This window comes from Syngnathus acus, chromosome 1 (genome assembly GCF_901709675.1).
Source record: "Syngnathus acus chromosome 1, fSynAcu1.2, whole genome shotgun sequence".
NCBI lineage: Eukaryota > Metazoa > Chordata > Actinopteri > Syngnathiformes > Syngnathidae > Syngnathus > Syngnathus acus.
In genome coordinates, this window is record NC_051087.1 from 1,180,035 (window position 1) to 1,195,347 (window position 15,313).

Genomic DNA, 15,313 nt, shown 5'->3' on the forward strand with positions numbered 1-15,313 from the left:
GAATAATGTTACTAAATAGCAAATAAAACAGTAGGTATGATATTATGTAATGTAACTCCTCCTCCCTTGGCAATTATATTGATTTTTATTTAAAACTGATTTGATTGCTGGCATTTTTTTATGTGCTGATATTCACCCCCCCCCTCCCTCCCCTAAGAATATTTCGCAGCATGTTGATGACGTCATATCCAAGCGACTTCCGCGCGCTATCGAATTGAGAGCGCTGGCGGGGAAAGCAAAAGGTGCTATTGCATTAGTTAAGAGGATAATTACGTTCTTCTTTGGATAATTGAGCCTCACGGCACCGATGTTTTCTCCGCGTTCCGGCCCGAGTTCGGCCCGCCGGCAGCAGAACAGAACCCCGGCCAGGAGAACGTCCAGCAGCCTGCTGCTCACCCCGCGGAGGACACCTCTGTCGGCGAGGTAACGACCACTTGCTGTACTTTTACGATTATAATTTAATCAACACTTGCTTCGTTCTCTCGAAACAACTTTCACGATTATAAGTTCATCAAAATTACCGTGAATGTTTCCGTGTTGTTTTATCATTTGAATCAATTAAGCAGTGAAGACTTCTGACTTCAATCACGTCAAACTTTATTGCTAAGCGTTGACAAAAACAGACAATCACGAACAAACAAAATAAATTTGAAAAAAACAAAAGTCTATATGATATGTTGTCTACACTTAAGAGGTGAATAAACATTTCATTGATAATGGAGAGCCTTCAGTTAAAATGCTAATCGCCTGCTTCTTGTCATTAGCACAAGATCATTCGAAAGTATGACGTCATAAGTAGCAGTTTTTGTTGTTGTAAACTTAACTTTGTTAATCTCTATTAAAAACTTGATCTGTGTGCTTATGTGGCGGACAGAGCAACCCCCAGTCGCGAGCAGAGCCATGCCGCCGCCGATGGCCTCAACTATGACGTGCAAACGTTCGGCTCTTCGCTTCCTGTCAAAGTGATGGAGGCACTGACCATGCTCAATGGTAAATCGGCTGACTCTTTTTGCCCCCTTTGCGTTCTGTCATGACATTCATGTCCGTGTCCTCCAGGCGAGGAGCGGATCTCGGTGAAGGTGAGCGAAAGCGGCTGGGCCTGGCTGGTTTACGGAGACAGACTCATCATCTGGAAGGTCTGCCAGACGGCCGTGGCCAAGGTACGTTGAAATGTTCTTTTCTAATATGGCCGCTGACCTCGTTTTGCTGCTGCAGCTGTGCGTGTGCAAAGAGCTGCAGCTGCCCGCAAGCCAATCCGACTACACGGCCGAGCGCGTGGCCGTGACGTCGTCCGGCCCGCTGGACGCTGCCCCCGTGCAGGCCGTATCCGTGCTGGCCGTGACGGCCGAGGGCGCGGCTCGCTTGTGGCCCAGCTTGTCGCAGGAGGGCAACTACGCCGAGGCCGACCTGGACCTGGGAGACTTGTGCGCCTTTGTGGTGGCGGTCAATGTAAGCCACAACGCTCATTTTAGTCGAGCGGTACATTTGCCCACGCCGTGTTCTTTGCTCCTGGCAGGGCGGCAGCTTTGTGGTGTCCTCGGCTAAGAGTCGCATGTTGCGGGTCGGGTGCGACGGTTCCCGAAGGCTTCAGTACCGAGCGCTGCAACAGGGCCAAGGCGTGTTGTCGGGCATCGGGCGCCGAGTGTCTAGCCTGTTCGGCATCCTGTCGCCGCCTACCAACGACACCGTGAGTGCTTTCATCGTTCAAAGTGAATGAAGCTTATTTTACTTGGGGGGGATGGGATCAGATTTTTTTTTGTTTAAATGGTGCGAATTGTGAAGTTGAGACCTTTGCTTTTTTTGTTGTTGCAGCTAAACGGCGTGCTGTGGGTGGGCGCCACCGGCCGGCTGTATGCGCTGAGCAACTCCCGCCTCAGCAAGTGGGAAGTGGACGAGAGCTGGGAGCAACAGACGATCAGCTGGGACATCCCGCAAGCTCTGAACGAGAGCATCGCCGACGCCATTTGGGTGAGTCGACCACTTCAACAGTCAGATGCAGGTAAGCTAACTTTGCGAACTGTGAAGCTAAGCTCTTAGTATATGAGAGATGAAAGTCAGCCAAATCCAATTGGTACCTATCAGTCCCTCACCGTGACGTTTGTCTGACGCCTCGTTCCCTCCACCAGGGCTCGGAGGGCAACTACGAGGAGATGCGAGACGGCGTCAATGTGACCTTTCTGGACGTGAAGCTCGGCCAGTGAGTTGGCCGTCTGTCTTTTTTTTTCTTCTTCCTTGTCTCGTCATTAAACGAAGCCTCGCGCTCTCCCAGGCTCGGGCTGGTGATCCTGGCCGCCGCCTGGCACCCGTCCGACACGCCCTGCGTGGCTTACTTCTGCCTGGTCACACTGCAGGACCTGGGCGCCGCCATCTCCAATCAGTTCACCGTGGAAGTCACCAACTATAATCCCCCCTTCCAGGTGAGTCCAGGTGATTTCTGCAAACGAGATGGACACGGTGTGGAGATTGTCGCTACCGTCTTTCTCAGAGCGAGTCTGAGCTGCGCTCCACGCGACTCCTGTTGCCACCTTCTACCGGCGCCACCGCCTTCCTCTACAACGAGGAGCTCGTCTTCGCCTGCTCCACGGGAAGCGGCAGGGCGGGCCCCCCCGACGAGAAGATCCCCTTCAACGACTCCGGTGGGTTCCTCGACGGGGCTACAGACTCGATGGTGTTTTTGGAGGTGACGTCGGTGCGTTTCTTCCCTAGGCGACGCCATACGCGGCGGCGGCTGCTGCGCCAACCTGCCCGTCGTCTTCTCCCAGAATAGCGGCCTGGTCGCCGTGGTGGCCCGGGAGAGCGCCTCTATCCTGCCCGAGACCGTGGAGGAATCGCTGTGTTCGTCTCTGGCGGCGGCGACGCCAGAAGTTAGTCGCCCGAAACAAATCCTTGCCTCGTCTGCACGCTTTTCTGAGCCAATTGAACGAGATCATCTTTATTTTAGTAGTTCCTTGACTTACAAGTTGCTGATCTTAAAATGAGTCCCGGTGTTCCCCATTCAAGGTGTCCATGATGGAGCAGCCCGGTCGAGCTGATCCCGTCGCTCAAGAGGACAAACCCAAGCGCTTGAAGGCGGCATTCTTGCAGTTCTGCCGGTAACCAGCAAGAATACATTTTTATCTTCTTATTGAAGCCAATTGGCTCTCAGTATCAATTTTATTTTCACGAGGTTATGTTTTGGATTTTTCTTTCTCCCTGCTCCGTCCTCAGCAACGACCTCCTGGGCGCTCAGGCGCTTACCAACGAGCTCTTCCCGACCGGCGACGAGGCGGTGGAGAGCGGTGAGCTGGACGCCATGGTGATCCAGATGAACCTGGACCTGCTGGACGATTACCCGGCCTCAGACCCCCGCTGGGCTGAGTCCGTGCCTGACGGTGAGCGCCGTACCTTGACGTCCACCAACTTACGTTTACAATTAACGGTGGAAGTCAAGTCAAGGTGGCGTCTAAAATTGTTCTTCTCCTTTCAGAGAGCGCCGGGTTCCCACTGACGTCCCTCATCATCCTCCATCAGCTAGAAGATAAGATGAAGGCCCACAACTGCTTCATGGACTTCCTGCTGCGGGTACACAAACACCACCTCGGCTTCTATTGGTGCCCGGTACCAGTGCAGTTGAAACCTTGCCAAGTATGTTTGACTTTCTTTTTTTTTCCCCATCAGGTGGGTCTCCTGGAGCGTCTCGGCCGCTTTCGGGTGCGCTCGTCCCCCATGGCCACGCGGCTGCTGCTGTGCGAGCACGCCGAGAAGCTGCAGGCGGCTATGGTGCTGAAGAACCAGCACAGCAAGCACGGCGAGCTGGTCAACCGGGCCATCGCCGCGGCGCTGCACAGGAACGACGTCACCGTGCCGGCCAGCCTCACCGGAGCCGACGTCTTTTTTCGGGAGGTGAGACGGGAGCAGGCTTCTTAGGGACTTTTGGAATTTTAAATTACAGTTAGGCTTGATTTGTTTCTTCAATTATTTAGTTACGGAAATTGAATTGGTATTCACGGCAGCTTTGTTAGTTGTTATTCGATATTTTTTTTTAATGCTTGTTAATATTATATGAATTATCATATTATTTTTAATATCTATTATATTATTTTTAAAACAACTAGCCCCGCACAGATCGAAAACAGGTACACTCGTTGACCTCTCAATGTTTTCACGCCCTGTCCGTCGGTCGAGCAAAAACATTTCATGGGTTTTCACAAATATGCCGAGATGGGACGTTCTAAGAATTGCACCTAATGGAAGGCCCGGCCCGTCTTGCGTGGCTGTCACAGGTTTCGCAAATCTCCACCATCTTTGATTGTCTTCTGGAAGAGGAGGAGAGGAGCTTGAGGGAGAAGCCGGTGGACTCGGTGCAATGGGCCGAGGTGGTTCTGACCGTCAACGTCATCATCAAGGTGAGCGCAGATTGGTCCAAACGGAGAAGGACCGGCTTCTGAGCACATTTGGGGAAAATAGTTAGAGCGCCAAAGATTTATTGTACTTTTTTTTTTTGCAGGATATGCTTCATGCTGCGGGTCAGTACAGAGAGAGCAAAGCGTCCATGTACCGAGCGTCTGAACGTGCCGACGTAGACGCCGAGTACGTCCCGTGGACGGGTGAGAGCGACAAATGAACGGGCTAAAGGACTTGATCCTGTTTCTCACGCCGGTGGTCCTCCCGTAGCGCTGGGCGGGCCAGGAGGCGTCCGCACGGTCATCTCCCGCCAGCATGAGCTCATCCTGCACTCCATGTACCCCCACGCCGACTCGGAGCTGCGCGGCGTGCTGTGCGAGCAGCTGGTGGCGCTGTTGGACTTCTACCTGGGCGGCTACGTGGCCCAGCTCAACTCCCTGAAGCGGCAGCAGGGGCAGGAGCGCTACAACAGCCTGGAAATGGAGTACAGTCAGCGGCGATACGAGCTCCTGGCGCCACTTTGTGAGTCTTCTGCTTTTATTTTGCAGAGAGAAAAAATAGGAAAGAAAATTGGTATTCATTTCACGCAATTTGGAAAAAAACAAATGCTGTATCAGCAGAGATAGGACCTCACAAAGTCTTAGGAGAAGATGTGTGACTGACTTGTGTGTCGCTTCAGTGGAGCTGGGTCAGTACCAGTGGGTGGCGGCGCTGGCCGAGAAGTACTGCGACTTTGACATCCTGGTCCAAATGTGCGAGCTGACTGACAACCAGAGCCGCCTGCAGCACTACATGAGCAAGTTCGCAGACCAGGTACACCGAGCGCTCCGAACACATCCTACTCCCAGCGGGCCTTTTGACTCTCGTCGTCTCGCAGAACTTTGCCGATTTCCTGTTCCGCTGGTACATGGAGAAAGGCAAGCGAGGGAAGCTTCTGTCGCAGCCGGCCGCTCAGCACCAGCAGCTGGCCGGGTTCCTGCAAGCGCACCAGCACCTCAGCTGGCTGCTCGACATCCACGTGCAGCAATACCACACCGTACGTCCTTCGCCGCCGCCTCCAAACGCCCGGCGCGTCTTTTAAACTGGACTTGCCGCTTGGAGCGCAGGCCCACGAGACGCTGTACAAGCAGGCCAAGGCGGAGACGCGCTACTTTGCCAAGAAGAAGACTCTGCTGGCGCTCAGCAAACTAGCGGCGCTGGCGTCGCAGCTTCCCGAGGACCAGCTGGCCAAACAAGTCGACGGTAAAAAAAAAAAACGGGCCAAATGAAAGAATCGGTACAATTCTGCACATTTTCTCTTTGGCCCTCAGAAATTGTGGAGCAGGAGCGCTTCTTGCTGCACCAGGAGACGCTGCCCAGGCAGCTTCTAGAGGACAAGCAGCAGAACCCCGACACCATGCCCCTACTCAGCGCTCACCAGCTGGTTCAGGTCAGACACAATGTTGGACGCACTCATTATTTTTCCAAAGGAAACTGGCATCCGTATAGTTCCGGCTGGCGGCAAAGCACTAGTTTTGACGAAATGGAGCTTCGCACTGGTGACAATCATTCCGTGTGCTTGTGCTGGCTGGCGCAGCTTTACATCTGCGACGACAACCGGAGGGCCAACGAGTACGACTTCAAAAAGGCTTTGGATCTCCTCCAGTACATCCACGAGGTCACTTCCTGTCGCCGTCGCACGGGACTGTTTTGATAGCATTTGTGCTGACCTTGTTTTTTTGTTTTTCTTCCCTCGTTTCAGCAGGAAGACGATATCAACATCCACTCGCTCAAGTGCCAAATTTTGGGAACCGTTCTCAGGAGAGACGAGTAAGCGCTTTTATTTGCCTATTTTGGTCAAAAGTACGTGTATTTTGGAATGACGGGAACGTGACCTGGCCCACGTTGACCTCCTTTCTGTTCCTCCTCCAGTTGGTCGTCTGTCGACGGCAACGACGACCCGCTGGAGGCCGCCAAGGACAGCGTCTTTGTCAAGATCCTCGGCATGCTCACGCAGGAAGGTGAGTTCCAACTCTGCTTCGGCGGTGGCGTCTTCTTTGCCGTCACGTGCACGGTATCGTTTTTTAAACGATATTGCAATGTTTGAAGAATTTTCATAGAATCACTTCATTTAGTCAATATAACAAAAATCAGCTTCAAAATATATATTTAGCAAAATAAAGCCAACAAAATGTAAAAGGCTAATATTTCACTATTATTGTAAAATACAAATAAAATGTACATTGAAATGTTTTCAAAAATATTTAAAAGAAAAATACAATTGATTAAATATAGAAAAATCTTTAAAAAGCCTTTGAAATTCTAAAAAAACATACAAAATACAAATAAAATGTACATTGAAATGTTTTCAAAAATATTTAAAAGAAAAATACAATTGATTAAATATAGAAAGCCTTTGAAATTCTAAAAAAAAACTGAAATATGTTACAAATCAATTTAGAAGTAAAAAAAAATCAAAATATAAAAATGAAATAAGTCAAAATGTTATCCTTTTATTACAAAATGTGTCAAACATGAAAATATAACAATTAGATCATAATTAATTAATATAAAAGAATGCATTTTCCTGCAAAAAAAACCAAACCATTTGCATGAATGTGTCATTTTATTAATCGAGCCAAAACATCTTTGTCGATCATCTTTGTTTTTTCTGCCACAACTTAGCGATTGATTGTTGAACTGTTGTCGCTGAAAACGGTCATTGTCCTTGTTGCCCGTATCGTCTCGCGGCGGCTCGTAACGCGTCCGCCGATGCCGCAGGTGTCCGGCTGCAGACGTACCTGCCGGAGGTCAAGGAGCTGCTGGAGCTGGACGAGCTGAGCGCTCTCAGGTCCAAACCGTACTTTGAGTTTGTGTTGCGGGCAAATTACGAACATTACCTACAGGCGCAGATGTGAATGCCCGCTTTGAAATTCTCCCTTCAAAAAATGCTTGACGTTCGACCACACTGAACACTTTCTTCCCGGTTTTTCCTCAAAATCTTTTGTATAGTCAAAATAAAACGTAAAAAAAAAAATCACTTTTTTTCTTTTTTGTGTAGGGAGAAAAAAAACTGTCAGCATTTTATCAAAATGTCTTTTATTTCCGGTGGAATGTTGCTGGAATAAATAAAAGCAGTGAAACATTTTTGGGACTAAACACGAGTTATTGAACGTATTGACACATTTACAAGCGGACACAAAAGACCCCTTTTTTTTTTTTCTCCTGGCATTTTTCTGCGGCTGGCCTGTAGATGGCGCTCCGCTTCCCGCTCACATGTCAGTGGGGCCCTTGAGGGCCGATTCTTTGCCCCCCATCACCGGCGACGCCACGGCAGGAAGGACACACTGCGATGACTCACAGTATCCAGCGGCCCCCGACGGTCCGGGGGGGCCGGGAACGCCAGGAATTCCGGGAGCCCCACGAGGGCCTCTGGAACCGTCGTGCCCGTCGCTCCCATACGCCGACCGGCCTGGCTGCCCTGTTTTCAAAAGGAAGCATGTCACGTATTCAAAACTACGTCACATGCTCGCCCAGCCCAATGGCTCCAAGTGGCGGTTTACCTGGTAGACCAGGAGTACCCGCAACTCCTTTGGGGCCACGGGCGGTGAGGCCCCGGTCCCCCCTGTCGCCTTGGTCCCCTGTGGACGAAAAATATTCAGCAGCGTTACGATTCTGTTTAGTTCATGGAATTAAAACCGATTTGAATCGGGTTTTGTTACACGCCCCCTAATCCCACCTTTGGGTCCTTTGCGACCCAGCAGCCCGGGCGGTCCCTTGAGACCGGGAAGCCCTCGGGATCCGGTGTGACCGGGGAAACCGTTTTCACCGCTGGACCCCGGGGGGCCGGGCGGTCCCGGGGGGCCGGGCAGCCCCGAGACGCCCGACTCGGGTCTGCTCAGGCTGGCCGCCAGCTGGGCCAGCTGATCTGTGAAGCGGCACCGCTATAAGTTAGGACCACGGCGATCACGGGGGTGACAATGACGACGCCTCACCTTGCATGACTCTCATGCAGACCTGCTTGATGTGCGTGTCTGTCGGTGATTTGCCCTGCGTCAACACAAGCGCAACTCATTTGCTCCAATATTGACTTTGTGAAGCCGTTTTCAACCATCGCAAGCAGGCGGCCATTTTGCCACTTGCTGAAGACTGAAAAGAAAAACGTTCTCACCGCGGGTCCCTGCGCACCAGGCTGCCCCGGCAAACCCATGTCGCCCTGCATGCCACGCGGTCCCACTTGGCCCGGTTCTCCCTCTTTGCCCTGCTGCCCTCGCCCGCCCTCTGGTCCTTTGTTCCCCGTCTCGCCTGGTGGGCCCATCTGCACGCGCAAAATAGATCAATATATATTACAAAGGCCCCGCCCCCTCCCAAATGGTGTTTTTGGCCCAACGTACCGCTCCTTTCTCGCCGGCCTCGCCTAGTTCGCCCTGCAAGACAAGACACAAGTTGCAGGGGAAGAAGCACGTCCGAAGATATTTATAGCCCGGCAGTCGCTCACCAGGTCTCCTCGATATCCGGGCGTCCCTTCGGCGCCCGGGGGTCCCTGGAGTGGACGCCACACACTTTTGTGATCCCGTTAAGAAATTGTGCAATGACACTTTTGAGGTTGAGGAAAAAACGCACCTGCTCTCCTTTTGGACCATCCAGACCCACAGAACCCTGACGGGGGGAAAAAAGAAACAAATGTAAATTGGCATCGACCTCAGCGAGGTCATCTAACAGTCCGCAGAGACAAGAATTTGATTAAAGAAACTAAACTTTTGATCTTATCCAAAAAAAACAACTTTCCAACACTTTGCTGAGTCACTTGTAAGATTTTTTTTTTCTATTTTCTTACCCTGTCGCCTTTCTGGCCTTGATAGCCAGCCGGTCCAGGGAGTCCAGGAAGACCCACATCACCTTTGCCTCCCTGTCACAACACATATTAAAAAAAGTTAAAGAGACGGAGCCCCCCCCCCCCCTTTTTTTTTTTTTTTTTTGCTAGCAGAAGTTGAGTGGTCTCACCCGTGGTCCCGGTGCGCCCGCCGGTCCAACCGGTCCTCTTTCCCCTCGTGCACCCTGACATCAAACAGTTGATTTGGGATCATCCGGCCGAGTGTACCTGTCTCTGGATTTACTGGCGACCACTCACCGGTCCTCCTCTGGGTCCGACAGGCCCCACCTCGCCCTGGTCGCCGCGCTCGCCCTGGAATGAAACCCTGTCCAGTTAGAGTTCAGCCCACTTCACCGGGAACGTTTTCCAGACTCCCATACTTGGTTTCCCGGAGACCCCATCAGTCCCGCAACGCCCGGATCACCTGACGCGCCCTGAAAAAGAAAAAAGGGTGTGATTATTTTTGATCAATTGTTTTATGACCGATGGTGCTTTAATACCTTGGGACCACTAACTCCTTTTTGGCCATAAGAACCTGGAACCCCCTATAAAAAAAAAAAGCACAAAGTTATTCACTTAATCAACAAGTCATTTTGTTGCTACTAGTCACACTTACAGGAAGCCCCTGAAGTCCACCGTCGCCCGGAGCTCCATCCTTGCCAGGAAGACCCTGATGAACGAAGCACAGAATCCCAACCGTAAAGCAAACCAAAGGTCCTTTTTGGATCGTACGAAAACCGCTAAGATCAGAGTCACCTTTGAACCAGGAAGTCCAGGGATTCCTTCACGACCGTCCGGACCCGGAAGGCCCTGCGAGAGTAACACGTTGCCAGGCAATTAGCGGTCATAGCCCCCACGAGGGCAAGGAGAAACAAAATCCAGCTAGCAGCTCGTTAGCATTTTATAACTATTTTGCTTAGTTAGCCTCAGTTCAAGTTTCAATGCTAAGTTGGAAGCAAATGCTCACAGCTTCTCCCTTTGGTCCTGGTGGTCCTCTGATTCCGGAAGGACCTCGATCACCCTGCAAAGACACCAAGACCACGTCTGAGGCGGCCATAACCGTGGTGGCGCATATTCAGGGAGTGATCTAACCTGCACCCCCCTGGGTCCGGTCTCTCCGATGGCTCCTCTTTGGCCAAAGTCCCCCTAATTTTGTGGGAGGGTATTGTTAGACTGCTTGTGGAACAGAGACATGACATGGGAACTTTTTTTTTTCTCCCATAATACTAATTTGTAAGAAACTTGAACAGCGGAACTCACCGGAGGTCCCTGGCGGCCTTGAGGTCCCATACCCCCCAAGTTCCCTCGGGGTCCCTGTTGGGTGACATCTTGGGCATGAGTGGGACAAAATCTGAAAGTGAAGTGGAGTTTGAGCATCTTACCCTTTCACCTTTGGAGCCCATGATTCCCGCCAAGCCCTTGGCTCCAGCTGGGCCCTGGAAGTAGCATGTTAGCGTGTGTTAGCTAATGCCAAATAATGAATCAATTCCACGCGGTTGTTCTCATGACCTTCCATAACGACTGTCTTAGTCAAAAAACAAATGTTTGTCTTTGGGTATTTCATAACTGGATGTTTGTATTTTACTAGTTTATGGCCAAATAATTTAGATAAAACTATGTGGGCCACAGTTAGTGCTAAGTTAAATTCGCTAGGACAAAGTTACCCCTAATTAGCATCTTTTATCCATAACCTAAAGCCTCAGTTAACATTTATAAATATTAGTTTATTATTGTTTTAAGTATATGTGTATTCCATCAAAGTTAATTGTTTAATCACTATTTTCTTTTTGCGTATAAAGTAGAAGATGGTTTGATTTTGTTTCCTCCTGCTCGGCTAATTAGCGCCATTCTGACGTCAAAAGATCAGGCACAATATTTACTTCTACGATAAATGTTTATTTTCATATATATTCATTAGTTTTATTGAAAAATGTTTGAATAAGAAAGAAGAATATTTTCACTATCGACGCAGGTGGATTCCAACACATTTTGGTGTTGCACACGTTTGTCCACCAGAGAGCGCTGTTTCACCCATTGACTTATCAGACTGAATGGTGATCAGTTGGGAGATGGTCTGGATATGAAGGTCTCTTACCGGAAGTCCTTGAGATCCAACTTCTCCATGTGGTCCTTGTTCCCCCTCCATTCCCTGAAAACATCTTTGATCATTCAGAAAAGTACTATAGAAATTTTCATTAAAGCAAGCAAGCTTGCTTTACAGAAAGCTAAAGTACAAGGACCGTCACCTTGTGTCCTTGTCTGCCGGGCTCTCCGGACTCCCCCTTCACCCCCATGTGACCCTGCAAAGAGGAAACGACTACTTGGACCAAAAAGAACATTCATGTGGATTTTGGTCTTTGGTGTCGAGGATATAAACGTACTTTCATGCCAGGCAGTCCAGAGTGTCCCGACAGTCCAGATGGACAAGCGCTAGGGCACTAAAACAACAATAGCAAGTTAATTGCCAGTTAGCGTGTGTTAGCATTAGTTAAGCATCTAAAGGTCAGTCCAGAACCCACCAGTTCTTGGCCTTGATAAACCCCCAGCGGACCCTGGAAGAAACATTTCGTCAAGCGTTGGCACCAGCAAACAAAAAAACGTGGCAGCATCTAAGTGGAATTTACCCGGGTTCCCACGGCTCCTGTGGCGCCCACTTGGCCCCGCTTGCCTCTGGCTCCCTGTACCGACAGGCAACTTTCATTCTTATTGTTTCGATTAGACCAGTTGGAGTTGGTAGTCGGCATGTTACGTTTGGGTACTCACAGGAGGGCCCGCTTTGCCCATTTCTCCTGGGAGCCCGTCAGTCCCTGGGATTCCCTGGTCAATCCATACAATATAAATGGCAATATTGGTTTTATTTATTTTTAACTATTAGTATTTATTTATTTTAACTATTACAAAAATGTTTTTTTTTTTTAAGGAAACAGTATAAAGAGATTTTCTTTACTAAAAATAATTCTTGGTTTTACTCACATCCAAGCCATCTGGTCCAGTACCCTGCAAGAAGCCACACATCCTTCACTAACAGAAAGAACGTCACAAACATAAACACGAACAACAACGCGTGTACATACCGGCTTCCCGACCGGGCCCGGTGGTCCGAGATCCCCCTAAAGACAAGATCATGCACAAACGCTGAGAAATTTTTCAATAATCAGCCAGTGAAAGACAAAAATGTTTCTCATGTTGAATTGGATCACATTTGATCTACTCACTTTGGGTCCTTTTACACCCGTTGGACCTGGATCTCCGGGAGGTCCCACAGGTCCCTGCGGAAGACAAGAACATTGCTGAAATTCTGGTGTTACTATTTTTTTCTAAATTAAAAAATTGGGAGGGGGGCACACATATGCCCAACTTCCTCCTCCTCCTTGCTTTATATGGCAATCGAAGCCTGAGTAGACGGGTAACAGAAGCGTACACACTGGTTCCATTCTGCTCCGTTCCCCGAATCCCCCCCCACCCAAAGCCCCCCGCCGCCATTTCGCACAAATAGAGCCCTGTTTCCATCAGGAAGCCATCAAGGCCTTCAAAAAAAAAATGGTGCTCACATCAGCAGCAGCATTCAGCTGCATGTGAAGCGCGACCGACCGTATGGTCTCATCTCGTCTTTTTGTGTTTTGTCATCGCTCCACTTACATCTGCTCCCGGAAGGCCTGCAGCTCCTGGAGCTCCGTTTTTGCCGTTTTCCCCAGCAGGCCCCTGCAAAAAAAAAAAAGCTGTGTAACACCTGAGCAGGCGTGTGTGTGTGTGTGTGTGTCTTTGTTTGTGTGCGCTCACTCACTGGGCCGCCGTTGATTTTGGAGTCCACCCCTCGCTCGCCCTGAACACAATAAATTGCTCCGGTTGTCATTTAGTTGAGAATTCGGGCCAGTTTGATGAAGCAATATAAAAGTTGGTAGGCGTGTCTTTTATGAGTAGACCCACAAAAAAAATCTCAACGAGCTACGCCTGAAAATCGACTGGAAGTCGGCCATTTTGTCTCAGATGGACTATTGAGCGTAGCATGACAGAAAAGTTTGATTTTTATAATGGCAAAAATTTGTTTGATTGCATTTTTTGTCAATGTTGCCCGTGAAACCATTTTATAGTAACGCAGTTTGGGAGGATGTGTGAAATATACATAATTAAATAAATAAATAAATACAAAAAAAAAAATTGGTAACGTCCCCTTTAAAATCCCACCCAAAAATAAAACATTGACAAAAACGGGATTTTGAACTTGTTTAAAATAATGGAAGCAAGTTTGGAGGCTTTGATGTTGTTCCAAGCAGCTTTTTCCATTGGCATGCACTGCCTTTGGCTTTCCTCAGCAGAACATCGCAGAAGAATCAAGGTCAAAAAATAGGACGACAAACTCACGTCAATCCCGTCCACGCCGGGCACGCCGGCAATTCCGGGTGGCCCCGGCGGGCCTCTTGGACCCACCGGGCCCCTCTGGAGGATAACAAGAAAAACAAGTTATTTGGGAGAGTCGGCATTGGACCTCCACACAAGACGCCCTTTGTTTGGCTGATCCGAGGTCAGTGTGGTGGGATTAGAGATCCGTGCCACGTGTGAACGCCATCGTCAATGTGTGTGCGTGTCCATATAAACACACATTTGAGAACCGTGGTTGGCTTCTACCACCAAATAATTTATTCATGTTATGCACTAAGTTCATTTCATCAGGTCCGTTCCAATACTTTTGCTCACTTGGAAGCTCCATCGCAAAAAACAATTCCGATTTTTTCTATTATATTCATTGTTGAGTTGAAACCCAAATATTGAGTATTCGAAAAAAAACAAAAGCAATTGACCTTTGACCTTCCAATACCTTTAGAGGAGATTGTGAATTGTGCAAGGTGTGAATGCCACCACATGAATAGAAACGGATTTCGTAATGCCACAACAAAAATAAATGCAGGCAGGTCAAAGATCTCAAATATAAAAACGCTTATGGAGGTCACAACTAGCATTGAATATAAAACCAGCACAAGTCGAGTCCACTTGCGGTTCCACTTCTAATCCTCAAACTGAGGTCCAAGAATCCCTTGAAAGCCGTTTTACAGTATTTAATCAAAGTCATTAGGTTTGGATTATTACCAAACGGCGAGCCGTCACAATCCTACTCTTGTTTGACACAAAATAAACAAGTTCCACTTCCACCTGATCTCAAAAGCAAGAATGGTGATCGTCAACACGTCGCACTCGGCTTCCTGACAATTCGAACAGCAAGCCGTAGTGATGTTAGAAAGAAGTGGAAATTTGCATCACCTGAGCGGAGGCGACGAGAAGCGCTTGCAGGAGAAGAAGCAGCCGGCAGCTCCCAGAGAGATCCATGGTCTTCTCGGGATTGACCGTCGCACCGCGAGTCCCCTTTTTTCCAGATTTTACACGATGAGTCAAGAAGAGGCCACCTGTTGGCCTGCCTGCCTGCCTGCCAGTCCCCCTTTTCCTGCCTCCCTCCCTGAAGGGACTCTGGGAGGAGCTCCCGTGTAGAAGAGGAGGCCGAGGACAAGGAGTCTACCTAAAATGATCTGTATAATTTCCTGAAGGTCTATTTGCCACAGAACTGCTTCATTCCAATTCAAAATTTTGAATGTCACATTATGTCAAATGTTCTGCGACATGACCATTTCTGGGCCAGCCACTTCCAATTTAGTAGCAGCTGGACAAAATTTAAGTCAGGTTATGAATTGGCTGGCAAAAATGGGTTGTGTCATTCAACCTTCAATTCTTGAGACTTTTTAATAGACATGTCTGGCTTATTTCTTGTTACTTAGTACATTGTAAAATAAATACTAAATTGTCAAACAATTCTGCGGTGGGCAACTCAACAAATTTTTGAGTGTCATTGCATACCAAATTGAAATTTTCAGGATGACGTAAACGCTTGTGATACTTGAATTGTTTTCAAGTACTCCAATTCATCAAGTAAAATAAAGTAAAAACTCCCATTAATAAAGTAAAACAATACGGTCATAAAACGAGTCATTTAACGAAATACATAACGTGATCAAATATAATGTACAACATGCTGCTAACATGCCCAGCCACAAGAGGGCAGTACAGCAATTGTGTGTTCACCCACCACCA

At 48.8% G+C, this 15,313-nt stretch overlaps 2 protein-coding genes across 4 annotated transcripts; one reads left to right on the forward strand and one right to left on the reverse strand.

The window, feature by feature from the left end:
- Positions 1–187: 187 nt before the first annotated feature.
- On the forward strand, positions 188–7,566 carry nup133 (nucleoporin 133). Of its 3 annotated transcripts, XM_037251263.1 has the most exons (26): positions 308–423; positions 875–990; positions 1,057–1,160; positions 1,216–1,449; positions 1,517–1,687; positions 1,813–1,968; positions 2,127–2,197; positions 2,270–2,417; positions 2,486–2,636; positions 2,707–2,864; positions 3,001–3,092; positions 3,208–3,371; positions 3,467–3,561; positions 3,658–3,882; positions 4,263–4,385; positions 4,487–4,586; positions 4,654–4,905; positions 5,063–5,196; positions 5,261–5,419; positions 5,490–5,625; positions 5,694–5,812; positions 5,960–6,040; positions 6,125–6,192; positions 6,295–6,383; positions 7,144–7,277; positions 7,332–7,386. In XM_037251263.1, exons 1-26 carry the CDS (start codon positions 308–310, stop codon positions 7,332–7,334), a joined length of 3,399 nt encoding a protein of 1,132 aa, XP_037107158.1. In that variant the 3' UTR covers positions 7,335–7,386. The 3 variants fall into 3 exon arrangements, with proteins under 3 accessions (XP_037107149.1, XP_037107158.1, XP_037107168.1); XM_037251254.1 differs by having other exon boundaries at positions 188–423; positions 7,144–7,566; XM_037251273.1 differs by having other exon boundaries at positions 6,128–6,192; positions 7,144–7,566.
- On the reverse strand, positions 7,348–14,684 carry col9a1a (collagen, type IX, alpha 1a). The gene is made up of 32 exons (XM_037251323.1): positions 14,492–14,684; positions 13,598–13,672; positions 13,020–13,058; positions 12,875–12,937; positions 12,451–12,504; positions 12,310–12,345; positions 12,209–12,232; positions 11,999–12,052; positions 11,860–11,913; positions 11,755–11,787; positions 11,617–11,673; positions 11,482–11,535; positions 11,331–11,384; positions 10,618–10,671; positions 10,496–10,549; positions 10,328–10,381; positions 10,203–10,256; positions 9,992–10,045; positions 9,852–9,905; positions 9,736–9,780; positions 9,616–9,669; positions 9,494–9,547; positions 9,367–9,420; positions 9,200–9,271; positions 8,986–9,021; positions 8,861–8,905; positions 8,757–8,789; positions 8,534–8,680; positions 8,358–8,412; positions 8,102–8,290; positions 7,926–8,003; positions 7,348–7,843 (listed from the first exon to the last, which is right to left on the reverse strand). Exons 1-32 carry the CDS (start codon positions 14,555–14,557, stop codon positions 7,635–7,637), a joined length of 2,058 nt encoding a protein of 685 aa, XP_037107218.1. The 5' UTR covers positions 14,558–14,684; the 3' UTR covers positions 7,348–7,634.
- Between the last annotated feature and the right edge of the window lie 629 nt (positions 14,685–15,313).